We start from the raw sequence: 22761 nt of genomic DNA on the forward strand, positions 1-22761 counted from the left end.
TGGAACACCACGAGATCTGGACATCTGAGAGCAAGTCAAGTACTGCTTCTGGCATGTGGGATGTCCCTTGGGGAAGTCACTGCACCTCTGGGCCTTTGAAGTAGGGTTGAATATGGATTCCCTCCTCTGAAGGGGAAGGGGGTTCTTATAAGGAAGTGGGTGTGAAAATGCTTCGTAAGTCATTGATTTTCAACCAGGGGTGATTTTGCCCTCTAGGGACATTTGACAAGGTCTGGGGACATTTCTGGTGGTTCCCTGGCTGGCGGAGGGTGGGGGGCAGGGTGCTATAGGTGTCTGGTGGGTAGAGAGGCCAGGGATGCTGCTAAACATTCAACAATGCACACCACAGGCCCCAAGTACCAATGGTGAGAAATCCTAGTGTAAACGGTAAAGCGCTATGGGTGTGTCAGTGACTATAATTCAACGCCCAGAGCCATAGGAGGTGATCCAAGGGGGTGGGCTTTTGCTCTTTAGAAGGGAGCAGGTTTTAGCCAGAGACTAGAGGGACAGTTCCTGGGGGCGACAGACCACGCCTTTAGCTGCGGGGCCGGCACTGCACGTCTTGGCTGGCTCTGGCCTCACCCGGCCTGGTGAGCTGTCCCCAGAGTGCCAGGCACCACTCCGCTCGTAGGCCGGGGAGTGGCACCGCACCCCGCGCCCTGCTGGGTCAGCAGGCCTACGGGGACTCGGCCCGGCGATGGGGCTGCACATCTGTGGGGAGTCGGATCCAGTGTGGAGCGATAGGCCTTCCCCAGGGGCGCGAAGGGTGCTCCTAGTAGCATCCCCTCTGGCTGGCAGGATTTGCCCAGGAGCTGGGCTGGCCTTCCTGGCTCGGTGAGGCTCTCGCAGGGGCCCTGGCTGAAAACCAGGGAGGCAGCAGCCGGGGATCCTCCCTGTGTGATCAAGGTCGCAGGATGTGGACGGCAGTTTCCCAAGACCCTTTCTCTCCATCATCTCTGTAACCGGGAGTACAGCGCAGTGACGGCTGCCACCGTTTCCAGCAGCATCGTCCATGGCTGCCTTTTCCATCGCTGGCTCTGTGCTCAGCATGCGGTGTGCATAGGCTCTCTGTAGCCTCAGCACCCTCACATGTGGGTCCCATTTTACAGATGAAGAATCCGAGGCTCAGAGAGGGTAAGTACTTTGTCCGAGGTCACCCCTCTGGTCAGGGGCAGACCTGGGATGGAACTGTGTGCCATCTGCCCACGCCACTCTGCTGGATGACCTGAATGTAGCACAGGCCCCCTGGCCGTGCCTACTGGGCCTCCAAGGGGGCCCCAGCTCAGCACATCACCGCCTTTCTTCAGGAAATCCACCATGATAAAACCTTAGTGTATCTATTCTATCTTAGTTTATCTATCTAACTCTTCCAGTACTTCCATCTGGGGTTCAGAACAATCTGCTGAGGATTGCGGCCCAGAGGGAAAAAGAGGCCATCCCAGGCCACCCAGCTCTGGGGACCAAGTCTCCTGACTTTCAGCATGGCCCCAGTGCCGGGGGGAACACTCGGTGACATTTACAAGCCCAGGTCTGTGGAAGATCCAGGCCTTCCACTGATGGACCGTCTCATCCATCCCTCCCTCTCTCCCTCCCTCAGTGGTGGGAGCTGCCACAAGCTGTCAACTCACTCCTGGTGCCAGACACAAGTCTAATCAACAGCTTCTAGCTTCTCTGGGCTTGCCCAGGCCTCAGGCTACAGAGCCCTCCCAGCTCCAAGCTCCATCCTGCCCAACAGCTGCACGCAGCGGGACACCTGGCCTCTCCGCCAGGCCACCCGCCCTACAGAGACAACAGACAGCATCAGCTCTTGCAACCGGACAGCCAGCTGGCCCTGGCCGGAAGCCTGATTCCAGGTACTGGAAGGGGAGTGGACACCGCAGCCTTGCCCCTCTGAGAGTGCTGCCAGCCATCCTCTTGGGGGCCAGACCTCCAGCATGGCTGGAAAAGACACAGTGCCAGCCATCGTGCCTGGACGGACATCTGTCTCCCAGAAACTTTTCCTTCTACAGGCAGCTTTTGGATTAGACGCCTCTGCCATTTACCAGCCAGGTGACTCGGGGCAGTTACCTCCGTGATCCTCAATTTTCTAATCTGTAAAATGGGATTCAGGTGTTGTCAGGATGTAGACAGCACAGGAGGATCTATTATAATTATTACTGTCAGGATTCTACAACCTTCAGGCCAAGTCCCCTCCGTGGCCGCTCCAGCTCACACTCATCTCTTTCCTCCGGTAGCTACCTCATATTCACGGTCTCATCCGTCTATGGTCTGCCTTTACTTTGTCTTCCTCCAAGCTCCTTGGAGGCCCAGCTGTGACATCTATTTCCCCAGAGCTGGCCCAGGCCCTTGCGTGGGGATGGACCCAGTCTTGGAATATGCCCAGAGATCTCTTCTCCATCACAGCCTTTCTGGATTGGTGGGGGTCCTGGGAAGCCCCTTGTTTCTCCTGCCTTGGGCCAAGCAGAGAGACCCTTGGCTTGAAGCCTGGGGTGGAGCAGGAGCGAGCTGGGTCATCCGGAGACCTGCTGCATGGCAACCTGAACCATTGCGGCTGCAAAGAACAGGTTTGCCAACCTCTCTTCTCCTTCGAGGCCGCCCCTCTTCACCCCACCCCCCACAGTGCAGCAGGAGAACTGAGCTGTTGGAATTCCCCGCGATTTGCGTGACCCAAAGCTGGGGCGGCCTCCCTGGTTGGGATCTGGGGCTTGGATGCGGCTGAAGGTGGGTAGTGACACTACCTGGGCCACGCTGGCTTAAGTTGGGGACGGCGTCAGGGAAGGAGGTGTGTCACTGCCTGGAAGTCAGAGCATCTGGGATCAGTTCTCTGCTCTGAGATGAGCAAGTAGCTTCCCCTCCTGGGGCCTCAGTTTCCTCATCTGTAAAATGGGCCCCAACACTAGATGCTCTTGCAGAACTCCACTGAGGATGTCTCGCTCTTCCCGGAAGGCCTGGGTCAGACCCTGGAATTGTTGCTTCTTCCTCTGCCTTTTTGTAGCCCTCAGCCCTGGGCCAGTCATACCCAGTTCTTGCTCCTGCTCGCTTTGGAGACCCCGGCTCTGAACTCATGCTTTCCAGGGACCGTGAACTTCCCCAAGTCCCGATCAGCCCCCCGCCTTGGCTCTGTGACCCCCAGGCCCCACTCGGGGGCGGGGTTGGCCTGCCGAGGGGTAGCAGGAGGAGGTGGTGGTACCCTGCTTTCTATACACTTTGCCACTGCCCCTGAAGTGTTAATCAAATTAAGTCTCCAAGAAAAACAAAAGCTCCGCAGCCACTTCGGGCTGCCTTGGAGTCGCTCACTCTCCCTCTCAGAACAGCTGGGAGAATTCCACATCACCTCCGTCCCCCAAGCCCTGGGTGGCTCTGACCCCAGCGAACGCACTCCTTCCAGCCTGCAGGGCCCCAGCGGCCGCAATGACCTCATAGCAACAGCCATTGGACACTCGGGGCAATTTCATGGGAGATATTTGTTCTTTGGTCTTGATGCAGAGAGAATTTTTTCCTCTCCTGCTGTCTCCATGGAAACCCCAGCTACACTGTTGGCTATCCCCCTTCCCACCTCATGCTTTTCAGATCAATATTGGCGCTTGGCTCCCCACTGACTGCCCACGCGGCCGATGGGGGCAGAGTTCTGGGCAGAAGCAATGGGCGCCAGGGTGAAGCCTGGGGCAGGGGTGAAAACCATCACTAAGGGGGGTGAAGAAGGGGTCCAGGGTCCTCTTGCTTCCTTGTTCACCCACTCATGGAAGCTCATCCCTTTAGAATCCCCCACTGCCTCCAGCGAACCTTCAGCCCCTTCCCAGGGAGTCCCAGGAGCCAGGCCCAATCAGGGAGAAGCAGACAGGTCACCGGCGGTCACTGCCCCCCCTTCTTAGGTGAGACTTAGGGAGCCGGGGGCTGCTGCCTTCTTTAAGCTCTGGAAGGAGTTTCTTCCCGCCCCAGGGAGAACCAAGGCCGGCCAGCGCCAGCTGCCGGAGGCCTGCCGGTCTCTTCCCTGCTTCTATCCCGGCTCTCGGGCCCCCAAGCAGGACAGGTCCCTGCACGCCTCCGGCCCAGCCGGCAGCGCGGCGCGGGCAGCTCGGCGCGGGGAGCTCACTCCTGGACTTCGGGGGGGATTAACCTGGTATTGGCAGCCAGGGTCCTCGCCGTCATGCGCTTCCTCGGCGACCTGTCAGTCCAGCCCGGGCTGAGCCCCGCACCCGGCACCCCGCCCCTGCCGCCGTCCCGCGCTCGCGCCCCTTGCGCGCCCGGGCTCCCCAGGCCGCCTCGGGGTGCGGGCGGTTGCCGTCACCGCTGCCGCCCCTGGGCTGGGAGCCGGACGCGGGCAGAGGGGTGTTCAGAGGGAGGCCGGGGCAGCGGCGGCGGCGGCGGCGGCGGCGCACAGGGCGGTCAAGCCTAGCGTCCCGCGGCCGAGACACCTGCCGGGCGCCCCCGCGCCCGCTGCCCCCCGCGCCGCCTGGCACCGGCCGCGGCCCCCGGGGCCCGCCCCGCCCCGGCCCCCGCCCGGCCCCGCCGGGTCCGGACTTACAGCCAGTTGCTCGCGGCGGCCGAGAAGACGGCGAAGACCAGGAGGCGCAGTGAACGCAGGCACCAGCGGGGACTCATGGTGCCGCCGCGGGCGCCCGGCCCCGGGCAGCGGCTGCGGCCGCGGGGGCGGGTGTGGGGGCACCTCCCGTCCGGGCGGCAGGTGGGCGCCCCGCAGGCGGGCTGGGGCGCGGCGCCGGGCGCGGGCCGGGGCGCGCGCGGCGGGGCTCTGCCTCCGTGCCTGCCGGCAGCCCTGCCCGCTGCTGCGCCCGCTGCCCGGCGCGGACCAGACTGTCAGCGCCGCCCCAGAGCCGGGATGCGGCGGCGGCGGCGGCGGCGACGGAGGCGGGCGGCCGGGGGGGCGGGCCGGGGGCGGGCCGAGGATGGGGTTACCTGGGCGGGCCCAGCGGCCCGGGACACCCCCCCCCCCACCCCCGGGGGCGGGCCGGAGCGGCGGCGCCCGTGGACGCCCTGGCCCGCGGGACTGGCTTCTCCCGGGGCCTCCCCGGCCGGGTGCCCGGGAGTCCTTGGGGCCGGAGCCCGCTCTAGGCACGCCTGGCTGCGCGTCGCCTGGCTTGGCCGGGCGAGGGAGCGGCGCCCCGGCTGCCCGGTCCCCGGCCGAGCCCGGGGGACAGGCGGGCACAGCTCCCCCAGCCCGCCGCTGCGGGCACTGCAGCGCCGCCCCCCGCCGCACCCCTCTGCCGGCACTTGGGAGCCCGACCCTGGCCCGACCGCGGCGGACCCGCCAGAGCGCGGCTGTCGCCCGCGCGCACCTAAGCCGCTGGCGCTCTGGGCGCCGGGGCCGAGCACCCAGGCTGCGCACCCGGGAGGTGGGTGCCGCCCGACTCCCCCCCACCCCCTCGCACCCGCCGCCAGGCCCCTCCCTGCCTCCCGGCCGGCGCGTCCTCTGGCCCGGCCCCTCCCTGCCCTCACCTCCCTCCAGCCTTCCGGGAGCTGGACGGGGCCTCCCCATGCCTCGGGCAGCTTGGGACAGTGGCCGGAGACTGCCGGAATCTGAAACCTCGCTTCTGGCTGGCCACAAGATCTGGGCGCGCCCTAAGCGGCAGGGTGTTGACCTAGCCCCTTACCTCTCCGGTCCTCCGTTTTCTCATCCGAGAAATGGACAGGAGACTGGAGGATTGCGAGGATGGAAGGAGATTAGAGGTCTCTTTTTAGCACACTCGCCAGTCTTTTGCTTTGCCTTTCGGTTTTCTGTTTGCCTGTTTGATCGTCCCAGGTCCGGCAGATCAGCCCCTAGCTGGCACAGCGTGGGTGGCGGCAGTGTTTGGGGAATGAATGGGCGAGATGCAAGGGACCGCGGTCTGTGACCCGCCGGTGCAAAGTGCTCAGTTCCACACCTTGGTAACCCGAGAGAGTTATCTGCCCATCGCCAGGTCCCGCCCTCCCCAGGTCCCTGATTTAATTGTGCCCTTCTTCACCCTGCTTCAGCCTGGGTACCAGAGCCTCTTAGGGCGAATGAAATCTGTTGTCTAAATGGGAAAACTGAGGCCCAGAGAGGGGTAGGAAGCTGCCCGCCTCACTAGGGTTGGGGCAGAGCTGTAGACCAGGTTCTCGCCCTCCCCGGACTCCGAGCTCCTCACTGGTTTAGGAGTGCGGGGTGTGCGCCCACGGAGGTGGTCACATTTGGGTGCCAGGAGGGTGCCCTTCACCCCACGGAGTCCCCTGGGCCCGGCGCGGAGGAGGGGCTCGGTAAACATTTGGCGTTGAGAGTGGGCAGGAGGTGGCAGGGATTTGCGGGGCCCAGGGAGAGTGCAGATGGAGGCTCACATACCATATGTCTAAATATTTGCAAGTTATAAATCAAGCTAACAAAATGTGAAATAAAATATGTTCTATTCTCCTACCTTGACAAGCACACTTTCATAACAACCTGGAAGGCCAGTTCTGAACGTAGACTGCTCGGACTCCTCAGAGCCCACACTGGAGCTTGGTGGGGCAGGGGCCCCTCTGCACACGTGTGTGGACATCTCAGCCCTCACGTGCCAGCTGGGTGCACACCGCCCCACTCCCGAGAGAGCTGCCCCCGGCCACCCCTCCACCACCGAGCTGGGCATGTCAGTGGTGCCATCTGACCTCCAAGGTTGGATCTACAGAAGAGACCCTCGCAGGTCCTCCTGGTATTGGGCTTGGGGCCCCCTGGGCACCCAGACTGATCGAGAGGGGGCACAGACTCCAGGTGGCACATCACCTTGGCCCCAGGGTCTCGTCTCCCTGCGGTGAGAGCTTAGCTGGAGGGCTAGAGTTTGAGGTCACCAGGGCAGGGCTCACGTTCACCCACGGGAGGCACTGAATTACTGAACTGTTCTGAGCCAACCTATTTGGTTCTTAGAGTCTCAGTGTGGTATGGTGGAAAATAATAATAATAGTAGTAATAATAATAATAATTTAAACAGCTACAGGCAATTATTTTAGAGTGGCCATGTAATGTTTTTCCAAACCGAGACATTTTTGAGAGTGACCAGGGTCTCCAACGGGAAGGTTTGCCGGGAGTCAGGCATAAAGCAGGAGTATGCCAAAATAGCATGTCTCATTTTGCTAAGACACTGAGCCCTCAATGTGCTAGGTGTTGTTCCCAGTGCTGTCATGCATTCAGTCCTCACAAGGGACCTGGACGAAGGTCTTTTCTCCCTTTGACCAATGAGGCCATGAGGATTAGAGGCGTGACTTGCCCAAGGGAAGTGGCGGTCCCGGGCCTGTGGAGCCATAGCCTTGGTGCCTGCTGCTGCCGCCCAGGGCCTGGGCTCTGGTGTTTGGGCTCCTGTCCCTCAGCACGTGACCCTGACATCTGGGGGGCTGCTGGGCCGCCAAGTGGGGACAATGTTACCTGACCCACCTTCTCCGGGGGCTGCTGGGAGACACACACGAAGCGGTGGGTGTGAGTCCTGTGAGCTGGAGAGAGATGAGCCGGGGCAGGAGGATGGAGGGAGGGAACTGCGGTCCCAGCCAGAAAGGCCCGCCCTGGTTGTGATAAGGGCGGGGGAGGAGTCCTCCGGTCTGAGTCAGTGGAAAGTCTTCATGCGAAAGTCTCTTTGAGAAAATGCTCTTCTAGCTCTCAAGATTCAGTTGTGAAGATATAAATAGGAGTCAATCAAAAGTTCAATCTTCAATAGTTCTCTCATCTGTAATCACTGGGCTCCAAAATCACTGTAGATGGTGATTGCAGCCATGAAATAAAAAGATGCTTACTCCTTGAAAGGAAAGTTATGACAACCTGGCAGCATATTAAAAAGCAGAGACATTACTTTGTCAACAAAGGTCCATCTAGTCAAGGTTATGGTTTCTCCAGTGGTCATGTATGGATGTGAGAGTTGGACTAGAAAGAAAGCTGAGTGCCAAAGAATTGATGCTTTTGAACTGTGGTGTTGGAGAAGACTCTCGAGAGTCCCTTGGACTGCAAGGAGATCCAACGAGTCCATCCTAAAGGAGATCAGTCCTGGGTATTCATTGGAAGGACTGATGCTGAAACTGAAACTCCAATAGTTTGGCCACCTGATGCGAAGAGTTGACTCATTGGAAAAGACCCTGATGCTGGGAGGGATTGGGGGCAGGAGGAGAAGGGGATGACAGAGGATGAGATGGTTGGATGGCATCACCGACTCAATGGATATGGGTTTGGGTGGACTCCAGGAGTTGGTGATGGACAGGGAGGCCTGGCGTGCTGCAGTCCATGGGGTCACAAAGAGTTGGACACGACTGAGCAACTGAACTGAACTGAACTGTAATCACATACAGTGATGGCAACAGCGTCTCGAGTGGCTTTCTCTGTGCCAGCCATGGGTCCAGATGATTTGCTTATATGAATTTATTTCATCCTGGCCACGGCCCTGGGAGCTGTGTGTGTGTGTGCGTGTTAGTTGCTGAGTCGTATCCGACTCTTTGTGATCCCATGGATTGTAACCCATCAGGCTCCTCTGTCTGTGAAATTCTCCAGGCAAGAATACTGGAGTGGGTGGCCATTCCCTTCTTCAGAGGAATCTTCCCGACCCTAGGATCGAACCCGGGTCACCTGCATTGCAGGTGGATTCTTTACCGTCTGAACCACTAAAGCAGCCCAGGAAGTACATAGATGTTGTTGTTATTCCCATGTAGAGGTGGTGAAACCCAGGTGCTGCTCTAACGTGCCGTAAGATAGATCCATGGACCTCTGGCATTGGTACTATTGTGACTCCCATTTCACATACTGAGAAACTGAGGCACAGAGGGCTTGCTTAAACTCACGCTGCAGGTAAGCAGCAAGGCCAAGGTTTGGACACAGGTGTTCTGGGTGCTGAGTCACCCCCTACGCTGTCTAGTAGACATGAGTCCTCCGCGTGTAAAAGGATTAAATCCGGGCCCAGAAGAGGGAGGTTATGGGGTTTCTCTAGGCTCCTCCTGGCAGTTACTAGAAATCTCCCTGGACTGAGGTGGGTCTCCCGCCCACATCTCCACTCTGTGCCCACTGCGTTGCGTGCTCCACACACACGGAATCTGAACAAATATTGGTTGCTTCCTGATCCTGGGTTGAAGGGAACAATTCCTTAACTTTTGGAGTGCCCTCCTTTCTTCTTTTAATTGAAGTACAGTTGATTTAAAATGTTGTGTTAGTTTCTGCTGCACAACAGAGGGACTCAGATATGTGTAATTATGCATGTTCTTTTTTCATGTTTTTCTGATTATGGTTTATTGTAGGATATTGAGCATATTTCCCTCTGCTGTATGTCAGGACCTTGTTGTTTCTCTATTTTATATATAGTAATGTGTATCTGCTAAACCGAAACTGCTAATTTATTCCACCCCCACCTTCTTTCCCCTTTGGTGACCGTAATTTTGTTTTCTATGTCTGGGAGTCTGTTTCTATTTTGTAAATAAGTTCATTTGTGGTTTATTTTAGATTCCACATAGAGTGATCTTTTATGATATTTGTCTTCCTCTCTCTGACTTACTTCACTTTAGCATGATAATCTTTAGGTCCGTCCATGTTATGGCAAGTGGCATGATTTCATTCTTTTTTTACGGCTGAGTAGTATTCCACTGTATGTTTGTACCATTCTTCATCCATTCATCTATTCATGGACATTTAGGTTTCCCCCATGTCTTGACTATTGTACACAGTGTTGCTATGAACATTGGAGTATCTTTTCGAATTTTAGTTTTCTCCAGATATATGCCCAGGAGTGGGATTGCCGGATCATATGGTAGCTCTAGTTTTAGTTTTTCAAGGAGCCTCCGTACCATCTTCCACAGTGGCTGTACCAATTCACAATCCCACCAAGAGTGTAGGGTTCCCTTTTCTCCTGGAGTGGCCCCTTTTTCTGGAGTGAGTTCTCCTCTACTGCTAAAACGATGAAAATTCACCAAGGATGGGGAACATGGCCAGGTTTTTAATCAGAAAGAATCACAGACTCTATCTAAATTATTGCCAGCTCGTGGTGAATGAGTCCAAAGCAACGTGGTTGGCTGCGTCTCCAGCCCAATCTCAGACGCATCGAGCAACGGAGCAGACGGTCAGCTGGTGAGCGGACTTTCCTGTCCAGCTTCCTAGATTTTTGAGATGGACAAACCGAGGGCTTAGGCTTGTGGTCTAGAACATTCTTAAGCCTATCCATACGTTGTCCAAAGAGATAAAAAGTAGAAGGTGCCTTTCCTCTGCCACCGTCTCAGGCTTGGCTGGCTGGATCTCACAGTCACCTCCTCCAGGGCAGTCCACTCTGGGGTCCTGTTCCAGAAGGCCAGAGGAAACCTGATGGGTCTCTGCCAGCCAAGTACATTTCTGTGGCCACGGGCAGTGCCCTGCCTCTCTCTGGGTCTGCCATTTGTTCTCAAAAGACACTGCTAGGAATCTGGAGAGGGGGATAGAGTAGAACTTTGAGTTCTCAAGAAGACCTATGTTTGCTTCCAGCCCTGCCAGGTCTCTTGGCCAATCTAAGCCTCAGTTTCCTCATCTGTGCATTGGGGATAGTAAGGGAGACTTACGATTGGGAGATCGTGAGGAATCAGCGCCATTCTGTGTGTAAAGCCTTCTTCCACACACAGGCCTCGGCGTCAATGCAGGTTAGCTCTTTACTTGTTCTATGGTTTAAACCAGCAGTCACACTCCAGTGGTCTGCAGGTGTGTTTTGCTTGGCCTGCCCAATGTTTTTAAATATATGAATTTGTTGACAACATTTCAAGATCGGGAGATTTCACATAAGAAGCGGGATCCCCAGCTTCTCTTGAAAAATGGGGAGATTTGGCAATAGGGCACCCACATTCTCTGGCAAAGAAAGTGACCTCTACACATCTTTAATGGCTCACACGTGTCCCTGCAGCAGCCCCGCAGAGTCCTGGGGGAGGGGAGGAAGCCAGGATTTCCTGAGCATCCTACTGTGTGTCAGGAGCCGGGCCTGTGAATTGCAATTTAATTCTCACCGTGGGCCATTCCTACCCTTGTTTTGCCAACGAGGAAACAGGAACTCAGAGACTTGGGATGAGTTGCCCACTCTGTCAGCAGATGGTACAACCCAGGACTTCCAATCAGACCCCATGTCACTCTTCTCTTTCGGGGGCTCTCCTTCCACCCTCAGCCTAGCCGAGGGTCCATGGAGACTTCTTGGTTATGACCTGTTGATGGATTGATAGATGGATTCAGGCATGTGATGTCAATGCCTGAGGTTCCCATTCTTTATCTTCAGACCTCTGGGGGCTGTGGAGTTAGGGTAGGAGTCCAGGAATCAGTGTGCATACCTACAAGCCTTGGAATAAAGCTCTCTCACTTATATATATCCGATGATGCTTTAGTTTTAAATGTTTTATTTAGATAATATTCTAATAAAGAAAGTGGTAGTTTAATAAACACGGTGTATCCAACATCCAGATGCAGTCATTGTTAACATTTTGTTCCATTTGCTTCATTTCCCCTCTCTTTTGTTATCTGTTTCTCTTTTTCTTTAGGGCATTATTTCAACACACAGTCCAGATATCTTGTCGTGTCTCCTGCACATAACTTCAGCGTAGATCTCTAAAACCAGTGGAGCTTCGGAGCCAGCTGGTCCTGGCTGCTGAGGGCTGGCTGATTGTGTGGCCTCTTCTCAGCTTGGCATTCTGTGATGTCAAGCTGGTTGCTTGACATCAGCTGGGGTGGGAGTATTTACACCACGGAAATGGACAGATGCTACAAACCAGAGCTCCCTTCACCCCCACCCCCGGGAGTTGGTTATTAAACATGTATCAATACACCACTGTGGAAAATACACAACACGAACATTTTCTTACATAATCACTATGCTATTATCTCCCCTAATGAAATTAACACTCACATCCTAACCAAATGTCCCCAGTAGTTTCAAAAATGTCTTTTTACAGACGGTTCTTCTAGTGAGGACTCAAGACAAGGTCAAATATCTACCTGTGATGTTTATTTTTTATTATTAATTTTAGAAGTATTTATTTATTTGGCTGCACTGGGTCTTAGTTGCAACACGTAGGATCTAGTTTTTCTGACCAGAGATCAAATCCGGGCACTGTACTTAGCCACTGTACTCCACCAGTGAAGTTCTACCTGCGATATTTAGTTGCTACATTTCTTAATTTTTCTCAGTCCAGAGCCTGCCGATGTATTCCCCACTTGTGTTTTCTGGTTTTGTTTTAGGGCCTCAATTGTTACAGACATCAGGCTGATTAATCTGTAGAGGGTCCCCATTCTGTGCTGGCAGTATATCCTGTCAGTTCATGTGCTAAGAGATTCAACTCAAATTTTTGGTTGGTTCATTTGTCTTTTTGGAGGGAAGGAAGCCAGAAGACTTCATAGATGGTGCTGGGCTGTTTGATTAACTGTTCAATACTTGTAGATAAGTTTGTGATGAATGAAATGCAAAGTCACGGAAGAGCATTAAAACATTCATGGTGCGTGCTAAGTTGCTGACTGACTAAGTCACGTTTGACTCTTTGTGACCCTAAGGACTGTCTGCTGCCTGGCTCCTCTGTCCGTGGGATTCTCCAGGCAAGAATACTGGAGTGGGTTGCCATTTCCTCCTCCAGGGGATCTTCCTGATGCAGGGATTGAACCCGCATTTCCTGTGGCTCCTGCATTGCAGGTGGATCCTTTACAGATGATTCTGTGATGAATGAAATGTAAAGTCATGGAAAAGCATTAAAACATTTATGTCTTCTTGCTCTGTCAGCATCAATTAGATGACGAGTACACCCACTATGGAATCTTCGGCTCTGAAGGAGGGGTCGTCAGACTCAGGAAAGCTGGGCCCCTCTGATTGGGCCTCACAAGTCTGGGCAGGTCTTTCTACATTCCTCTCTCAGGGGTGAAGAACTGCCGTTGGGAGTTCATTCCAGGATGCTGTCACTTGGATGGTCAGCCATTCCTATCTGATGTCTAACTGTGGTCTCTCCTGCTTTAGGTCAAGCCCATTTGCTCTACTTGGAACCCTGGAATTTCTTCATCTCTCTGCTCTCAAGTGTCTTCTTGAGAGCTGAGAAAAACAAACCCCAGATACCATGTGATTCCAGGAATCTAAATCCTATGCTTGAAGTGGTGGTTGTTTCACCCTGGAGCAGTTCTAACTTGGCTGTGCCCTCTGCCCCTGCCCAGGAGAAGTTGTTCATACCTTCTCCACTCCACTCACATACCCTCCTCCATGCAGGAGGGGGTCCTCAGAGGTCAGGACAAGGGATCTTTTCCTTGGTCCATCAGTCTGGGGTCCCTTTGCACTCTCTGGCTGGCAGACCTGGGGTCCTGTCCACCCACCTAGGCTTAGATTGTATTTCTGGTCCCCAACAGGGCTCTTGTCCTGGTCTGCTCTTCCCATCTGGACTGATGGAAGCTGATTCCTCACCACCTTTATCCTCTGGTCTGCTCCCTTGGGCCCCAGCCCCACCTTACTGAGTCAGCAGGGAGCTGGCTCTTTCCTTCCAGAAGCAGGGCTGGCATGAAGACACTTCTTGTGGCTGAGCCTTCTGCTAGACCCTAGAAGATGGTGTGAGCGAGATGTGATGCCGGTCCCTTAGGTCCCCCAGGAAGCAAGTGGCACCTGGGAAACTTGGAAGCTTCGTTAAACATTCTGCCTTGAGCCAGAAGTTTGAATCTGAGCCGGTATGGAAGCTGCTGTTAGAACTCAACCCAAGAAACAAACCCTTTGGGCGTGGGAAGGCCCTGTCTGACCCTTCCCTTCCACCTTGTGAAATTTCAAAGCAGTTCATTGGCTTGAAGGGAATTTGGGGGTGGGCAGTATGAACTTGACTTTTTCTCAATTCACGTTACCAAGGAGTCCTTGGACACCTGTAACCAAAAGGTCTGATTTGTAGAGAACTATCCAAGGGAAGTTGGAAGAGCCATTCTGTTAAGGTCACAGTAACGGGGTGTCACTGACAGCTAAGGATGATTTCATGGGGTGCCAAGTTGCCCTTGAACGTTTACTTTTCCTGGCTTGTTTTTACTAGGACTGAAATGGATGGCCAAGATGTCTTCATAGAGGACTTAATTTTCTCAAACCTTCTCTAGTAAAATGTGTGTGTGTGCAGTCGCTCAGTCGTGTCTGATTCTTTGCAACCTTATTGACTGTAGCCCGCCAGGCTCCTCTGTCCATGGAATTTTCTAGGTAAGAATACTGTGAGTGGGTTGCCATTTCCTCCTCCGAGGGATCTTCCCGATCCAGGGATCAAACCCGTGTTTCCTGCATCACAGGATTCTTTACCACCGTGCCACCTGAGAAGCATCTCTAGTAGTAGAAGTGATTTCAATCTGTTTGTCATGTTTCTCTCTGAAATCTGATGTTCTGGACAAGGAGGTAATAATGGAGGCAGCTCCCATTCTCCTTTCCTTCAGCAGCAATCTGCCCTCATGCTTGGGGAGGCATTAGCAAAGGCCCTGGGATCAGCTCATCTTGGGATCTGACCTAGGCCTGTCCCTTACTGGCCGTGTAGCTTCCAGCAAACCATCTATTTTGCCCCTCCTTCTCCCCTCCAGGCCTTTGCATGTGCCATTTTGGTGCCTGGAATGCTCCTCAACTTGCCTTTTACTGGGCTAATTCCTTTCAGGTTTCGGCTTACATGTCATGTCCGAGAAGGCTTCCTTGGTCTCCTGGTTACATACTTTCTCTCAGCCCTTTGGACTTTTCCTTTGAAGCCCTATCCATCTAATCACAATGGTTATTAAATAGTTCTGTGTAAGATTATCTGTGTAATGTGTCTCCCCACGGATGATGATCTCCAAGAGGGTGGGGATCACGGCTGCCATGTCCAAGTGCCACTGTATGCCTGGCCCGCGGTGGGAGCTCAGTCAGGAAGTGCTGAGTGAACAGGCGAAGGGCACGTCCCCAAGCCTCAGCGTCTTCATTCACGAAAATGGGCCAATGAATATCTTTTATTTATTTACTTTTCAAACCCACGTCCCTTGCATTGCAAAGTGGATTCTCAACCACCGGACCACCAGGGAAGTCCCTATCTTTCTTTCTTTCTTTTTTTTTTTTAGTAGGCACTCAAGAATATTTATTAAATAAGAGAGTTTAAAAGTTACTCATTATATTATTATTACTAGTATTAGTGGGTCGGCCAAAAAGTTTGTTCAGGTTTTCTGCACCATCTTACAGAAAACACACACATGTTGGCCAATCCAATGTTTACTTATTTGATTATTTCTTCCTCTTCTTCCTTCTTTAGTAACTATGGGAGGCATGAAGCCATCCCTGAGCTCAAGACATAGCTCAGCTTAGTCATTACTTCCTCAAGGAATTCTCTTGACTTCCCTGTCATTCCTCATGTTCTGCCTTCTTTTTTTTTTTTTTTTTGGGTTTTGTCATACATTGATATGAATCAGCCATGGATTTACACGTCTTCCCCATCCCAATCCCCACTCCCACCTCCCTCTCCACCTGATTCCTCTGGGTCTTCCCCTATCTTTCTTTTAATTGGGAAATCCAGGTCTCCTGCATTGTAGGCGGATTCTTTACCATCTGAGCCACCAGGGAAGCCCAAGAATATTGGAGTGGGCAGCCTATCCCTTACCAGAGGATCTTCCAGACCCAGGAATCAAACCAGGGGCTCCTGCATGGCAGGCAGATTCTTTACCAGCTGAGCTACCAGGGAAGCCCTTTAAATGGAAATAGATATACCAGACAAACATCAGTTCCTTTTCTGTTCTCATACCATACAAAAAAACTCAGAAGAAATAAATGATCTTTTAAATTGTTTGCCTGAAAGGCCTATAGCTTAAGGAGTTTGTAAAGTTGGAACTGTAATTCTGTACTCTTTTTTTTTTTTTTGGCTACACTATTCAGCTTAGGATTCCTTGGTGGCACAGATGATAGAGTTTTCCTGCAATGTGGGAGACCCAGGTTCGATCCCTGGGTCGGAAAGATCTCATGGAGAAGGAAATGGCGACCCACTCCAGTATTCTTGCCTGGACAATCCCATGGACAGAGGAGCCCGGTGGGTTACAGTCCACAGGGTCGCAAAGACTCAGACACGACTGAGTGACGTCACCACCACCATGCAGCCTGGGGGCTTTACCCCCTCGACTAGGAACTGAGCCCAGGCCATGGGAGCGAAAGCGTGGAGTCCGAACCACTGGGCCACCAGAAACCCCTGGATGGTGACTGTAATGACTGAGGTATCTCTGGTTTCTGCCACAGGGCTTGGACGAAATGACTCTCAGATCCCGAGGCGAAGGAACTTTTTCTCCTGGGGATGAGAGAGCTGGATGTGCTCCCCAGTGCTGGTCCCCTCCTGGCCGAGATGATGTCTGAGTTCAGGCTTGAAGGCTGAGGAAGCTTAGCTCAGCCAAGGGTGAGAGGAAGACTGTTCTAGGCTGAGGGGAGAGCGGAGGCAGGAGTCTGGAGGGGAGAGGCCACGACAGGTCTGAAGAACGGAAGCAGGTCAGCGTGGCGCGTGGGCAGAGGTGGGGGAGTGGGTCCTGTGAGGAAGGTGGAAGTGGAAGTGGTCAGCGTGGGTCAGCGTGAGAGCAGAGAGAGGAGACCCCCCCGCCCCCAACACGTGAGGGATGCCCTGGAGGCGACCGCAGCTTGCAGGACGTGCTGTGCGTGTGTGAGCGTGTGTGAGCGTGTGTGAGCATGTGTGAGCGTGTGTGAGCGTGTGCGAGCGTGTGCGAGCATGTGTGAGCGTGTGCGAGCGTGTGTGAGCGTGTGTGAGCGTGTGTGAGCGTGTGCGAGCGTGTGCGAGCGTGTGTGAGCATGTGTGAGCGTGTGTGAGCGTGTGTGAGTGTGTGTGAGCGTGTGTGAGCGTGTGTGAGCGTGTGCGAGCGTGTGCCTGTGGACACCCACATGTGTGTATGTGTGTGAGTCTGCAAGGGGGCAGTTGAGGGGGCCTGGGGCAGCCCCCGTGACCGCCAGCCAGGAACCCTGCACGCGGATGCCCAGTCAGCATCCCCTACTAACGCAGACACCCGGGCACTGGAGTGTCAGAAACCCGCCGGGGCAGGAGCAGCTGCTTCTAAATCAAGGCCAGAGAGGCAGCCGAGGGGCCGGGCTGGGTCTGGTTGGCTCTGCCCTGAGGGCTGATGTGGGGGCTGGGGCGGCAGGGGGCTCTCCGTGAGGGATTCTGGGCCAGAGTGAGCCTGGCTGGTTTGGGGGAAGTTTATTTTGGAAGCTAGGATGATGCAAAATTAAGTGGGGAGCAAAAAATAGATGAGGCGGCGGTGAGGGTCTGTCTGTGGCCGGCGGGGCTGAAAGTGTCCAGTTAGCAGAGCGTTGTTGGGTAAACAGATGGGGGTGGCAGCTTTGCCGCGTGTCCGCTATAAATACCCGGCAGCTCGGCCGCCCCGCTGGGCTTTCCTGGCATCGTGGGTGCGGAGATCAAGGTGCAGACACAGGGCACTTCCGGGAGCAGCAGAGGGTGGCCAGGGCCCGGCTCAGATCCGAGTCCCCTGCGGGGCGGGTGGAGGGCTGAGGCTGAGGCCCTGCGCAGGGGCGGGAGGTGCTGCTCACCAGCTGTGACCTTCAGGCAAGCCCCGCAACCTCTGCGTTTCCTCCCCACCGCCCCCCCCCCACCACCCTTAAGACAGGGTGAGAAAATGCAGCAAAGGCAAGTGTTGCTCCCGGCGGTGACCGGCCTCCTGCAGACCCTCAGGATATGCCCTCTCCCAGGGTCAGATCTCTTTAGGTGCTACGTGACCTGGGAGAATTCTCTCATTGAGCTGACCCTCAGTTGTCTCATTGAAAAGATGAGAAGAACTACGGTCTGGGAGGTGGAAATGGACTTGTGAGTGCGGCAGCGGACTGCAACGTGAGTGATCTCTCAGGGATAACTGTGGGTGGGGCTGGAGCACCCCCCTCCAGCCCTCTGAGCCCTGGAGCGATCGCTGTCATCTCTATCATAGTAAAGCCTTAGTAAAAATCATAGCGGTGATGCCAACAGCCATGCCACTGCAGGCTTGTGATATGCAAGAACTTTGCAGACTAAGGTCTATGTTTCCTGAGTTTGTTTTCCCAAGTTCCCATCTTACAGATGAGGAACCTGAGGCTCAAGAGACAGACTGCCAGGAGGAACAGACCTGGGATCCATAAGATCTTCTCTATTTGGTCAATACACAGTGAAGATAAACCACATTCGAGGTGCTGGAGATTTAGAGGGTCTGTGTGTCCGTGGAGCTCACAGCCTGGTGGGGGAGATGGGCTATGAATCAGTGAACAAGTGATGCACAGATGAGCCTCCAGCAACCGAGATGACCTGGGACCTCCTGCTCTCCTGCATCTTCAGCAGATGTGTTTGGACTCCTCCCAGGACCAAGGGGCTTTGTCATCCAGTCACCCAGAGTGCTGGCCCTGGACTCGGCAGTTACCTGCTGAAATGAACCAAGAACAAATCAATTCAGTTCATGCAAACATTGCCTGCACACTATTCTGGGCAGGACTTGCACTGGCAGCTGGGGGTCCCGGAATGATGGGGCCATTTGGGGAGATGACGAGGATGAAAGCAGTGCCTTGTACACATCTGTGTGACATGTCGTGATGAAAGAAATATTTCCATACTTCTGAGAGCTCAGTGAGTTAGGCAGGGCTGTTCATCATCTCACAAAGAAGGAAGAGAAGGTTCAGGGAGGCAGAGGGACCTGCGCGAGGACCTTCACTTGAGATGTGGCCGCACAGGACCTGCAACCCAGGACCGCCCAGCTTCAAGTCCAGTGTTCCTTCCCTTGCAGCTGGGAAGGGGCTCACGGGCCTCCCAGGCCTGCACACCATGTTTGCATGCAAGTTCAGCAGTGGGACTCTGGCCTGGGGAAGGGCAGGCATTTCACCCTTGCTCCTTGCTTCCCATTTTGAAAATGCCTGCCTGCAGGTGGAGGGAGGAAGGAACTTTGGAGAGAGTGTCTGGAGACCCAGCTTTGTCCTTAACATGCTCGGCCATGGGAATCCAGCTCCCCCTCCCTCAGCCTCAGTTTCTCTCTGTGAATGAAAATGTTAGACTAGATAACCTCTAGGGAACATGAGGGCTTCCCTAGGAGTTCAGTTGGTAAAGAGACCCCGGCTCAATTCCTGGGTTGGGATGATCTGCTGGAGAAGGGATAGGCTACCCACTCCAGCATTCTTGGGCTTCCCTGGTGGCCCAGCTGGTAAAGAATCCGCCTGCAATGCGGGAGACCTGGGTTCAATCCCTGGGTCGGGAAGATCCCTTGGAGAAGGGAACGGCAACCCACTCCAGTATTCTGGCTTGGAGAATTCCATGGGCTCTATAGTCCACGGGGTCACAAAGAGTCGGACATGACTGAGTGACTTTGACTTTCATTTTCAGGGAATATTTCAGCTTGCTGTTGTTGTTCAGTCGTGTCCGACTGTGTCTGACTGAGTTGTGTCTGAGTCTTTGTGACCTGGCAGCACGCCACGTTTCCCTGTCCTTCACCATCCCCGGGAGCTTGCTCAAACTCTTGTCCATTGAGTCGGTGATGCCATCCAACCGTCTCATCGTCTGTCGTCCCCTTCTCCTTCCACCTTCAATCTTTCCCAGCATCAGGGTCTTTTCCAATGAGTCTGCTCTTTGAATCAGGCAGCCAAAGTATTGAAGCTTCAGCTTGGATGCCCTGTATCCCTCTCCCAGGAGCCCCATGGCCCCCACAAAGGCATAATTGGGAATGAAGGTCCCAGGACATTCGTTTGAAACTGGACCAGGAAGGATTTATACTCCAGCCTCTAAAGCAGACAAGGGCTCACAGCTGATTCTGAAGTCTCCCCCCACAGAAGGCAGGGCTGAGGGGCTGGGGAATGAAGATGCTCAGGGAGATGCCGCCAGGGCGCTTGTTCTCCTTCCCCCGGCCCTACCTGGACTCCATCCCACTAACCCTGGGGACAGTGTTCCTGGGCAGCTGGATCAGGGCATGGCACTGTGGTGGCCTTAGGGCTGTTCACAAACATCCAGGGTTCCCTCTTTCTAAATCTGTAGTGCGAATGCCCTGTCCATTCCTTTAAAGTTAGGCATAATGATGTGACAGGCTTTGGCCAATGAGATGAGACAGCCCCCAGCGACCAGCAGGACGGTAGTGGCTTGCGACCTGATGACCACATGGAGCAGAGCCCCCACCAACCCACAAGCATGTAGTGTGAACAGGAACTAAACCTTCATCATTTGGAGTCATTAAGGTTTTGGAGTTGTTTGCTGCTGTGACGTAACCCATGTATCTTGCTGGATGGATTCTGGAGAGGGGACGCGATGGGACAGCAAGAGAGACTGCAGCCTTGGGATGAACTGATTGATCCTTCTTCCTTCCTTCTTTTATTTCTCTAGCCCTTCATCTATTTCTAGCCTGTACATGTACCAATTCACTCACCGACCCATCCATCCACCCATCTGTCTATCCACTCCATCCATCCATTCACCCATCTATCCGTCTGTCTAAGGATTCAGACGCAGGTCTGCTTGGCTACGAAGACTGACCTTGTCCTTCGGGCTAGGGTGCCCCTTTGGAGAAGACGTACTCTTCTCTCTTCTGGCCCCAATCCTCTCTGTCCACCTTCTCTCCTCTAATAAGCCTTCCCCGACCTGCTCCCAGGCCCAGCCAGGGTGTCCAGGGGGCTGGAGCGACCACACGGCCTTGATCACCTTGACTGGCCCACACATGTTGTCAACTGAACCACAGCCTGGAGGCGTAACTGCATTTTCCCAGAGAGGGCTGAGGCATCCCAGGAAGTTGGCTACAGTGGCCCCAGGACCCCGAGAGCCACAATGGCCCCAAATGAAGGGGGACTCTCGTCTGCAGCAGGCTTCATGTGTCCGTTTTGGATTTGGCAAATGTGATCACTCTAGAAGTTGTCCCCGTGACAGCTCCATTCCCAGCCCCTCCAGGCTTCAGAGCAGGCTTGGAATCCACCTTGAAACATAGGTCTTTCTTTTTGAAGAACAAAAAACAAAAAACAAAAAACAAAAAAACAGCGGAGGCGGGGAGTCCTTGATGGAGAGAAATTGAGTCTGAGTGAAACTGTCCCACGCTGATTTGTTAGGGGAGACGCTCAGGCCTTGCAATCTCCTGTGGAGTTTCCCCAGCTGCTCTTGCTGCCGCAATGAGAGAGAGGAGGCTTCCCTCCTACCTTCCCTACCCCCTACCTTCCCTCCCTCCCTGGGAGGCAGGGTAGCCTAGCAGTGGAGGCTTGGGCTTTGCAGATGGACTGCGGGACTTGAGTTCCTTTCCATCTCCTTGTGGCCCCTGAGAAGAAACGTCACATCTCTGAGCCTCGGTTTTCACATCTGTTGTTGTTGTTGTTCAGATGCTCAGTCGTATCCGACTCTTTATGACAACATGGACTGCAACACGCCAGGCTTCCCTGTCCTTCACCATCTCCTGGAACTTGCTCAAACTCCTGTTCATTGAGTTGGTGATGCCATCCAGTCATCTCATCCTCAATTGTCCCCTTCTCCTCCTGCCTTCAATCTTTCCCAGCATCAGGGTCTTTTCTAATGAGTCAGCTTTCACATCAGGTGGCCAACATATTGGAGCTTTAGCTTCAGCATCAGTCCTTCCAATGAATATTCAGGACTGATTTCCTTTGGGATTGACTGGTTGGATCTTGCAGTGCAAGGGACTCTCAAGAGTCTTCTCCAAAACCACAGTTCAAAAGCATCAGTTCTTCAGTGCTCCACCTTCTTTATGATCCAACTCTCACATCCATACATGACTACTGGAAAGACCATAGCTTTGACTATACAGACCTTTGTTGGCAAAGTAATGTCTCTGCTTTTTAATATGCTGTCTAGGTTGGTCATAGCTTTCCTTCCAAGGAGCAAGAGCCTTTTAATTTCGTGACTGCAGTCACCATCTGCAGTGATTTTGGCGCCCAAGAAAATAAAGTCTTTCTGTTTCCATTGTTTCCCCATCTATATGCCATGACGCGATGGGACCAGATGCCATGACCTTAGGTTTTTGAATGTTGAATTTTAAGCCAGCTCTTTCACTCTCCTCTTTTACCTTCATTAAGAGGCTCTTTAGTTCCTCTTCACTTTCTGCCATAAGGGTGGTGTCATCTGCATGTGTGAGGTTACTGATATTTCTCCCAACAATCTTGATTCCAGCTTGTGATTCATCCAGTTGGCATTTCACATGATGTACTCTGCATGTAGATTAAACAAACGGTGATAATATACAGCCTTGATGCACTCCTTTCCCAATTTGGAACCAGTCTATTGTTCTTGACCTGCGTACAAGAAGCAAGAACTGTTGCTTCTTGACCTGCATACAGGTTTCTCAGGAGGCAGGTAAGTGGTCTAGTACTCCCATCTCTTTAAGAATTTTCCACAGTTTGTTGTGATCCACACAGTCAAAGGCTTTAGTGTAGTCAGTGAAGCAGAAGTAGATGTTTTTCTTGAATTCTCTTGCTTTTTCTGTGATCCAATAGATATAAAACGGGCTTTCACATCTGTAAAATGGGCTTTTCCTTGGCCTGAGGAAGGGTTGATCTGAAAATGATGGGACAGTGACAGAAGTGCCTGGCACATAGTAGGTGGGCCACAGATGGTAGTCACTATTGATGACGGTGACTGGAGAGGACCTTCAGTCGTGTCCAACTCTTTGCGACCCCATGGACTGTAGCCCTACCGGGCTTCTCCGTCCATGGGATTCTCCAGGCAACAATACTGGAGTGGGTTGCCATTTCCTTCTCCAGGAGATCTTCCCGACCCAGGGATTGAACCCAGGTCTCCTGCATTTTAGGCAGACACTTTTACCGTTTGAGCCACAGGGAAGTCCTTACTTGGTGACAAATGTGCAGAGATTTGGTAGCAGAAATGAGGGTGATGGTGGTGATTTATTTTTGA

At 53.7% G+C, this 22761-nt stretch overlaps 1 protein-coding gene across 3 annotated transcripts in view; it reads right to left on the reverse strand.

Moving 5' to 3' along the window:
- The window catches only part of WNT4 (Wnt family member 4), a 28510-nt gene extending 23868 nt beyond the window's left edge, over positions 1–4642 (reverse strand). For all 3 annotated transcript variants that reach the window (XM_061148127.1, XM_061148128.1, XM_061148126.1), the window contains exon 1: positions 4526–4642. In XM_061148127.1, coding sequence (XP_061004110.1) covers positions 4526–4602 — 77 coding nt within the window. In that variant the 5' untranslated portion in view covers positions 4603–4642. The remainder of the gene's footprint in view (positions 1–4525) is intronic.
- Between the last annotated feature and the right edge of the window lie 18119 nt (positions 4643–22761).

The sequence above is a fragment of the Dama dama genome, chromosome 8 (assembly GCF_033118175.1).
Source record: "Dama dama isolate Ldn47 chromosome 8, ASM3311817v1, whole genome shotgun sequence".
In the NCBI taxonomy this organism is placed as follows: Eukaryota; Metazoa; Chordata; class Mammalia; order Artiodactyla; family Cervidae; genus Dama; species Dama dama.